Genomic DNA, 9,387 nt, shown 5'->3' with positions numbered 1-9,387 from the left:
ACCCTGGCCGCCAGCAGCGGAGCACGCGCACTTAACTGCTATGCCACAGGGCCAGGCCCATCTATTTTTTTTCTTATTTCCAGGTCCTTCCCTTCCCCCGCTCCATACACCCAGTATTTTATTTCAAAAAGTATTAGTGAAATCATCAGGGAAATGCAAATCAAAACCACACTAAGATATCATCTTACACCCGTTAGAATGGCTATAATCATCAAGACAAAAAGCAACAAATGCTGGAGAGGCTGTGGAGAAAGGGGAACCCTCATCCACCACTGGTGGGAATGCAAACTGGTGCAGCCTCTATGGAAAACAGTATGGAGATTCCTCAAAAAATTAAAAATAGAAATACCTTATGATCCAGCTATCCCACTACTGGGTATCTACCCGATGAACCTGAAATCAACAATCCAAAGAGGTTTATGCACCCCTATGTTCATTGCAGCATTATTCACTGTAGCCAAGACATGGAAGCAACCCAAGTGTCCCTCGACTGATGATTGGATAAAGAAGATATGGTATATATATACCATGGAATACTACTCAGCCATAAAAAAAGACAAAATCGTCCCATTGGCAACAACATGGATGGACCTGGAGGGTATTATGTTAAATGAAATAAGCCAGAAAGAGAAAGACAAACAGTGTATGATTTCACTCATCTGTGGAAGATAAACCAACACACGGACAGATAGAACTATTTGGTGGTTACCAGGGGTTGGGGGGGTGGTGGGCACAAGGAGTGGAAGGATGCACTTATATGGTGACTGATAAACAATAATGTACAACAAAAATTTTACAATAAAAATTAATTTTAAAAAAATTATACATTTTAGCTAAAAAAAAAAAAAAAGTATTAATGAGCTTCACCCACCCTCTCTTCATCCAAACACTCAATTGGTCAAGTTAGAAGTCCCTGAAATTGGGCCTAGGGCTAGGGAGTGGCATTTTCTAAAACCAATTTGGGCTATGGTTTCTGATTCGGTTGGAACCAGAAGGAGGGGCCAGTGCTAGGTTTATAAAAGCAGAAGGCAAGAAGTTCACTATCTTTACAGCTGCTGCAGCTCCTGCTGATCTCTGGCTCAAGTTTGTTTCTTTCTTTAGAGGTAAGGACTTATAGGGGACAAGCTTCAAATCATAGAGAGCATCAAGGTCTCTTGTACTAGAAATTAACTGGAGGGAGGAGGGGATTAAAGGAATGGGGACTAGCTAAGCCCCAGATGTTCTGGAGAAGGCCCACACAGGAGAAAGGATGAACTAGGACTGCTTGAAAGTACCCACTACAACCCTGGGATTATAGTCCGAGAGGTTGAGCCTGGGCAAGTCAGTTTCACTTTTCAGCTTACTCCTACCATATCCTAGCCTCTGGGCTGGGCACTGATGTGGGGAGAGGGTGCTGGATGGGAGCAGAGTGGAGCGGAATAAAGGAAGGGGGCAAGCCTGGAACATGTGGCCTCGCCCACCTCCACTGTTTTTTCCAGCAGTGACTCTAGAGAACCCACCACCATGGGCAAAGAGAAGACCCATATCAATATCGTCGTCATTGGCCACGTGGACTCTGGCAAGTCCACTACCACCGGGCATCTGATCTACAAGTGTGGGGGCATTGACAAGAGAACCATCGAGAAATTTGAGAAGGAGGCAGCAGAGGTAAGGCAGCCACTGTGTCTAGGAGTGGTGGGGAGTGGGGGATGTCCTTGTGAGTGGGTCTAGTTGCAGAGTACAGACAGCACGGTGCACTCTGCAGGTCTGAAGTGTTAGACCTGTCTGCTCACCATCAATGCACTCTATTCCCTCACCCTTCCCCAGATGGGTAAGGGCTCCTTTAAGTATGCCTGGGTGCTGGACAAGCTAAAGGCAGAGAGGGAGCGTGGCATCACCATAGACATCTCCTTGTGGAAGTTTGAGACCAGCAAATACTACATCACCATCATTGATGCCCCAGGCCACAGGGACTTTATCAAGAACATGATCACTGGCACTTCCCAGGTAAAGTAGTCCATGCCCTCAGAGGCTTCCCTATGGGGGTGGGGGGAAAGCCCAGGCTTTATTTCTGAGGCTTGTGGAAGGACTATCATAAGCCTTGGAAGGGTTTTTCTCACCAATGACAATCAGCAATTCTGGAAGAACTGGAGGACAGAACTGAGAGTCCCATCTCTCTAATGTGAGTCAGACAGTGTCACCCTTTGGAGCTGGAGCAGAGACCAAATTTTCTGAAACCCAGACAAGTAGACCACTTGAGGTCCTGGAGGAAGGAGCTAAAGCTCATTTATGGGACTAGATGAGAGTTTAACTGGGAAGCAGGACCCCTGTGCCTGGCAGCCAGGGGGTCGGTGAATCCCCGTGGGCCATCTGTAAGTTTCTGGCAGCGTCCCTCAGCTTTACAAAAGGATCTGGGACTGCCTAAAGCTCTGGGAGGCTTCCCAGCCCGTCCAACACCCCCTCCCCCATCCCTTTGTCGTCCCTGTTCCCGCTGTGCAGGCCGATTGCGCCGTGCTCATCGTGGCGGGCGGCGTGGGCGAGTTTGAGGCGGGCATCTCCAAGAACGGGCAGACCCGCGAGCACGCGCTGCTGGCCTACACGCTGGGCGTGAAGCAGCTCTTGGTGGCGGTCAACAAGATGGACTCAACCGAGCCGGCCTACAGCGCCGCGCGCTTCCAGGAGATCACCAAGGAAGTGAGCGCCTACATCAAGAAGATCGGCTACAACCCGGCTGCCGTGGCCTTCGTGCCCATCTCGGGCTGGCACGGCGACAACATGCTGGAGCCCAGCACCAACGTGAGTGCGCCGTGGGTGTGCAGGTGCAGTCGGTTCTGGGTAAGAGGCAGCGCCGGGAATCACGCCCCAGACTCACCTCCGCTCTGTCCCTGCAGATGCCCTGGTTCAAGGGCTGGAAGGTGGAGAGGAAGGAGGGAAACGCCACCGGGGTGACTCTGCTGGAAGCTCTGGACTCCATCCTCCCACCCGCCCGCCCGGTCAACAAGCCTCTGAGGCTGCCTCTGCAAGACGTGTACAAGATTGGAGGTGACTGAGGGCTGGGTGGGACTGAAGGGAGACTACTCCTTTAGGAATTAGAGTGAGCTTTGGTACCTGACTGCCGGGGTTCAAATCCTGACTTGAATCCACAGCTTCTGAGGTAGGATAAAGTACAAAAGCACCCAGCATTTCTAGCTCACCCAGTACATAGTTTGAATAGCCAGTGATCCATTTGGTGCTTCCTACTAGTTCTATAGGTGGCCCTTTTTTCCCTGAACACAGAACCAAAGGACTTCCCAGGAAGCCCGTTCTCGCTGGGTGGGTTTGGGACAATTCTGACTGCCGTTCTCCCACTGGACAGGCATTGGCACTGTGCCTGTGGGCCGTGTGGAGACCGGCTTCCTGAAACCTGGCATGGTGGTCACCTTTGCCCCCACCAACCTCACCACCGAGGTCAAGTCTGTGGAGATGCACCATGAAGCCCTGCCTGAGGCCCTGCCTGGCGACAACGTGGGCTTCAACGTAAAAAATGTGTCTGTGAAGGACATTCGTCGTGGAAATGTGGCTGGAGACAGCAAGAACGACCCCCCCGTAGAGGCTGGCAGCTTTGTGTCACAAGTAAGTGCCCAGGAAGCCATGGGATTTAGGGGCACTGCTGGTGGGAATGCTTCTTCAGAATTAGTCCTGATTTTGATTGAGGCCCCAGGTTCATCAAGATTTGGCCCCAGATCACACGTGCCATCAGTCTCCTCTAATTCCACCTCTTCACCTGCCAGGTGATTGTCTTGAACCACCCTGGGCACATCCACGCAGGCTATACCCCAGTGCTGGACTGCCACACAGCCCACATCGCCTGCAAGTTTGCTGAGCTGAGGGAAAAGATTGACAGGCGCTCGGGCAAGAAGCTGGAGGACAACCCCAAGGCCCTGAAGTCAGGCGACGCTGCCATTGTGCAGTTGGTCCCCACCAAGCCCATGTGTGTGGAGACCTTTTCCAAGTACCCACCTCTAGGTGAGTCAGGGATTGCTACTGAGTCATGGGAAGAAAGCATCATCACCTATGACTGAGGCACGGGCTGAGCAGAATTTCTTTCCGTGCCGCTTTCCAGAAATCTCATTCTTCATTCCTCTTCCAGGCCGTTTTGCTGTGCGGGACATGAGACAAACAGTGGCTGTTGGAGTCATCAAGGCAGTGGATAAGAAGTCATCTACGGCTGGCAAGATCACCAAGTCGGCGGTAAAGGCGAGCAAGAAGTGAAGTGTGTCCCCTGCCGCCGCCTCAGCAACCTCCACTATAAAAATTACTTAACATTCTATGTATTTATCAAGTAAGATTAATAAAACCTATTTAATAAAACTGGCTTTCCTGGTTTCTTCCAAGGAGGAAAGCATGAGGTAAATGGGACACCTCTAGGTAGACTAACAAACTATAATTTAAAGCCCATAGGTTTCAAAGTGTTCATGCCCCGGGTTGTGAAGATGATTCAGGGTCCTCTACCTCATACCCAGGGCTCTATCCCACCTTTTCTCCCATTTCCCTCAAGCCTAGTCACCTCTGTCTGGCCTGTACTCCCTGTGAAGAAGTGGAATTTCTGGAAGGTGAAAAGTACACTCACAATAGCATAGGGCAGAACCTCAGTGTCAATGGGTTAGCCCAACACCACTTTACTAGTATATGTGGGTTTTGGTGCCAGGTGCTCTATTATCCAGAACCCTGATAAAACAGCCACTACCAAAGGTCACTCAGCTAAGAGTGGGGTGGGAACTCTATAAACTGTTAGGAAGCTTGGGCTTGAGCTGCTGCCTAACATGTTAGTTTAGGTTAGGTTAATATGCCAAGAGGGGGGCTGGCCCCGTGGCATAGTGGTTAAGTGTGCGTGCTCCACTGCTGGCGGCCTGGGTTTGGACCCCAGCATGCACACCGATGCACAGCTTGTCAGGCCATGATGTGGAGGCATCCCGTATAAAGTAGAGGAAGATAGAAACAGATGTTAGCCCAGGGCCAGCCTTCCTCAGCAAAAAGAGGAGGATTGGCATGGATGTTAGCTCAGGGCTGATCTTCCTCACCCACACACACAAAAAATATGCCTAGAGGGTGAGGAATGAATGGATGGAACTCTGTAGACATTGTTCCCTAAATTTTGTTTTCCATTGATGGATGCAGCAGGATAACACTTCATGGAAATTAACAAGCTAAGTTATGTGCTCTTCAGCATATGCTGGAAGTCAGGTCCCCAAGGTCTGCTTATGGTGTGTTCTTTGTCCATTAAATATTGGCGCTTACCGTGTGCCAGCTGCTGTTCTGACCCCATGGACTAACCTAGTGGCTGGAGACAGGCAAATATCATATTTGTGATATCGTGATAAGTGCAAGAAGAAAGTGAGCAGAGAGATTGGTAGAGGTGGGAGTTGACCATGAAAGATGCAAAACACTGAAGTGTATTCCAATAATCCAAGCAAGATGGCGACATGGAGGGGGGAGGGTCATGATGGAGTTAAGTGGCAAGAAATTCTACTGAATATATTTTGTAGAAGTTCTGGAATATATTTACAAACTGACAAATTTCCTTTTTTTGTGTGTGAGGAAGATCAGCCCTGAGGTAACATCCATGCCGATCCTCCTCTTTTTGCTGAGGAAGACTGGCCCTGGGCTAACATCCGTGCCCATCTTCCTCTACTTTATACAGGACGCCGCCTCAGCATGGCCTGACAAGCAGTGCATCGATGCACGCCCGGGATCTGAACCCAGGCCGTTAGCAGTGGAGCTCGCACGCTTAACCACTATGCCACGGGGCCGGCCCCTGACAAATTTCTAAAAATTAGATGTGTGAGGTATGAGGAAAGGGAGTCAAAGATGACATTTGGGTTTCTGGCCTGAGGAATTAGAAGGATGGAGCTTCTATGATGAGAGGTGGGGGTGGATTGCCAACTAAGAGGTGCTGGTCTGGAAAGACAAGAGGTCCAGGCTGAGATAATCAGGGGAGTAATTCAAATATGGAAGTGGACTCCCTTGCCCATAAGCATCTGCTGGGAGGTGCTAGGACATGCACATAGACCCTGCGCTCCTGGAAAGAAATTAATCAACTGTAGAGCAATCATAATCAGTTCTTTATTGGAAAAACCATTAGTCTATAAATTTGAGAATGCTATTAAAATGTGTCAAGACCTTGAAGGATTATTGGAGTCCTTTCTGAAGCCAGGTTGGGAATATCATTTCCTGCCCATTCCTGAGACTTTAATGTCCAAGATTTAGACTAGGAGCACAGTGGCCTATTTTTCTCACTGATCAATAACATTACCTGTTCCTGCCTGTCAAGTTGGCTCCCTCTCAAGTGCAAATCTCCAGGGAAGCCCCAGACCCAGCACAAACCTAGAAATAATAGCAGGATGACATATCAGAGCTGTCATTATGCCAGGCATCAAGAAGCTCTCCTGTCTGCAGGCTGGAAAACCTGTCAAATTCCAGCTGTTGTCAGCACGCATCTGCCTAACAGGACCTGGACCAAGGTTTGGAGTACCTCAAGCCTGTCAATGTCGTCAAAGGCCACCCAGCCTGGGTTGGGGAGCCAGACTGGTTCAGGAGCTGTGGCAAGGACAGAATGCAGATGGCTCTTCTATTAAATTCCCTAGCCTCTCCTGTGGCTTGTGCAAAATGGCTATTCCTTTTTTTGTCCTCAGAACACTTTATTTATAATTCTATAAATCACAACCAGAATTTTGCTTGCAATGATTGGAGAATTAAACTTCCAAATTAGCAGTGTCTGGCTTCCTAATATGTACTCAACAAATATTTCTTGAATAGGGAATGAATGAGTGTCAACATATGTTTATTGAAATAAGTGAACAACTGTTTGAAGGCCAATTTACTCTTAATTCTCAAGAATACCCATGGTTTTGATGCTTGTTTCTTAAGAATGCCTTTAAAAATTCAATTTGAAAAGAAAACTAAAAATACCATGGTTAATCCTCCTAAGTTCCATATTCTCTCTCTACTCAGTAATTCCTCACTGGGGTGGGAGCAAATGTTGCTGGTAGTTGATGGAATCTCGTCTCCTTAGAAACTCCAAGAGCATTTCTGTACAGCACTGCAAAGACCTGCCGGAATTCGCCAAAGTTTGCACCAACCCATGGCTATAGCCCTTCAGACTAATATGTAAGAGCTCTGGCATTTCACCTGAGAAGTAGTGCCTGTCAGTCCAGGGCCCCCTCCTTTAGTCCTTAACGTAATGTTGCAAATGGATCTAAGGCACCTTGGCAGTCACAATTATTAGGCACTTTGTTGGCAGGTATCAGAGGCTTCCCCTTATTAGATCTCCCCACATCTGCACGGGAGACCAGTTGGTACAATGAAGCAAATCTCACTGAATTCTCCCACACATACTTCTATTAGCAGGCATAAAACAGTCATATGTGTGTTGTATAGTTTGAAGTCTCAGCCACCTGTCCTTTCAGCCTCTGACGAGCACCTTGCACGCGGGTAGATGACAGCATCTGGCCGTAGGATTCAGCTAGCCTTTTACTGGGGCACAGAATCTCCTGAAAATGACTCAACACAGGATGGACTCCCTGGGTCCTGGCTGCCACTTTGAAGAGTAGAGGCTTCTGGGCTCACCTGTTCATCCAGGAATGTGCCTGTACTAGTTCTAGTCAACCCATGTGTCAACTCTACTCATTCCACCACTGAAAAATCTTTACTAATATCCATTATGATAAACAACAAACCCTCTGGTGCTGACTGGAGATAAATAATGTTGAGGCTTGTCTGAGGCATGTGGTAATAGCCACCTCCCCACCCCTCATCCCACCCCTGTGGGGACTTCTGATTACTCTTTCAAATGCTAAACTACCTCTAGAGTGTATGGTCCCAAGTAGGGAAATTCAAATGTTAAACAACCAACCCTACCATGTAGAATAAAACTATCCTACAGACCACATACCACATTAGAACGCTCCACATGGAGTCCTTGAGTCCACTCTTTCCTAGGTGGTCATGCTGCCCTGACCCCGCCTCCCACCCTCTTCCTGGAGGCCTGACTTGCTCCTGGCGGCAGCTTTCCCTCCACTCATGGATCAGTGCTGGGAAAGCTTCCCTGCCGTCACTGTCACTGGATCACCCTCTCAGGTGGAAGCCTGCTGTGCCCTGCAGTTGCCTCTGTTCCCAGCATTCCCTTGGCTGCAGAGCTGACTGTCTCAGACCCCAAAGGAAGCACTCTGGCTCCCCGCTTTCTCCCTGTCCCTCTCTCTGTCAGCCTCCAGGGCTCTAAAAAACTTCCTATCTGGTTGGCTGTAAACCCATCTCCTCAGGGCAAGTTGGGAGGCTCTGCAGCTCCCAACCTACTCACTGGGGTCATCTGTGCCTGTATGAGGGAGCTTGTTCTGGGCTGATGCACGGAGCTCACTGGACCCCAGCCACTCAGCTCTCCAGGATGCAACTTGTAGCCCCTGATCCTGCACACTCCCTGTGGACACCCTGCTTTCCCCATCTGACTGAGGCCAGGAGGACGGGGAGTCACTTACCATGCATTCATTCATCTCCACTTTTACCAGATATCTGGTAATGACAAGCATGGTTGAGCTGGATTGAAGACTTAGTCCTGATCACCCAGATCTCACAGTCTGGCAAGGAGACAGACAAGCAAATAGAAAGCTAAAATATGATGTGAGACACGCTGTGATAGGGTAACTTCAGGAGGCCATGGACAAATGAAAGAGGGGCACAACAAAGCTTAAGGAATCAGAGAAAACTTCTTGGGAATATTGACCTCTAAAAAAAGCATATATAAAAGCCCAGAGGGGAGCCGGAGCCAGGAGGGCATATGGCTGGCCTGCAGAATGGGAATGCCAAGAATGATAGGTCTTTGAACAGCCTTGATGTCAAGCTAGGAATTCTGGGCTTGGTGGTGAGGGGAGTGAGGAGCCATGGAGTGCCCAGGTCAATGCCTTTCCTCTAAATGAGAAGTGTAGGCTTTGAGCTGTCTCAAAAACTTAACTTGGGCCCGATTGCATAAAGAACACTGTGACTTGACCTGACCTGATACTTCCATTCGCTGCTAAGCAGTCAGGGTACCCCCGCCCACATTCATTAGGCCTGAAAGGGCCCAGTAATGAAGGCATCCATGTCATTGGCATGGAAACAAAAGAGCAAGACTCTACCAGACTGAGATAGTCCCTTCCCAGGGTAGAAGCTAAAGTGAAATTCTAAAATGACTCTATTGTCATTTGTCTGAATACAATTGATTTCTTCTTATATTAAACCAAGTCCCAGATTCCAGAAACAGAAATCCAAGCTGCCATTACCCATTCATACGAACAATTGGTACTTTGGCCTTGTAGGGAGATGCACCAGCTCATGTTTACAGAGCTGTTTGCATTTGATGATGACAATATAATACAACTGAGACAAGTCACCCTATGG

The 9,387-nt window shown here is 48.7% G+C and overlaps 1 protein-coding gene across 1 annotated transcript; it reads left to right on the top strand.

Annotated features, from left to right (window-relative positions):
* Window positions 1-1,503: 1,503 nt before the first annotated feature.
* Window positions 1,504-4,310, top strand: LOC101399811 (elongation factor 1-alpha, oocyte form-like). Its single transcript, XM_004427449.2, has 7 exons — window positions 1,504-1,647; window positions 1,807-1,986; window positions 2,479-2,775; window positions 2,871-3,021; window positions 3,335-3,591; window positions 3,750-3,984; window positions 4,109-4,310. Exons 1-7 carry the CDS (start codon window positions 1,504-1,506, stop codon window positions 4,228-4,230), a joined length of 1,386 nt encoding a protein of 461 aa, XP_004427506.1. The 3' UTR covers window positions 4,231-4,310.
* Window positions 4,311-9,387: the final 5,077 nt, after the last annotated feature.

The sequence above is a fragment of the Ceratotherium simum genome, chromosome 7 (assembly GCF_057802395.1).
Source record: "Ceratotherium simum simum isolate JZ-2026a chromosome 7, ASM5780239v1, whole genome shotgun sequence".
Classification (NCBI taxonomy): domain Eukaryota; kingdom Metazoa; phylum Chordata; class Mammalia; order Perissodactyla; family Rhinocerotidae; genus Ceratotherium; species Ceratotherium simum.
The sequence above is the reverse complement of the archived record's forward strand: the minus strand, read 5'-3'. Positions and strand labels throughout refer to the sequence as shown.

Coding starts and splice junctions, on each gene's coding strand:
- LOC101399811 (XM_004427449.2), top strand. CDS start 1,504: ATGGGCAAAGAGAAGACCCATATCAATATCGTCGTCATTGGCCACGTG. Junction 1,987..2,478: donor TGATCACTGGCACTTCCCAG/GTAAAGTAGTCC, acceptor CCCGCTGTGCAG/GCCGATTGCGCCGTGCTCAT. Junction 3,592..3,749: donor CTGGCAGCTTTGTGTCACAA/GTAAGTGCCCAG, acceptor TTCACCTGCCAG/GTGATTGTCTTGAACCACCC.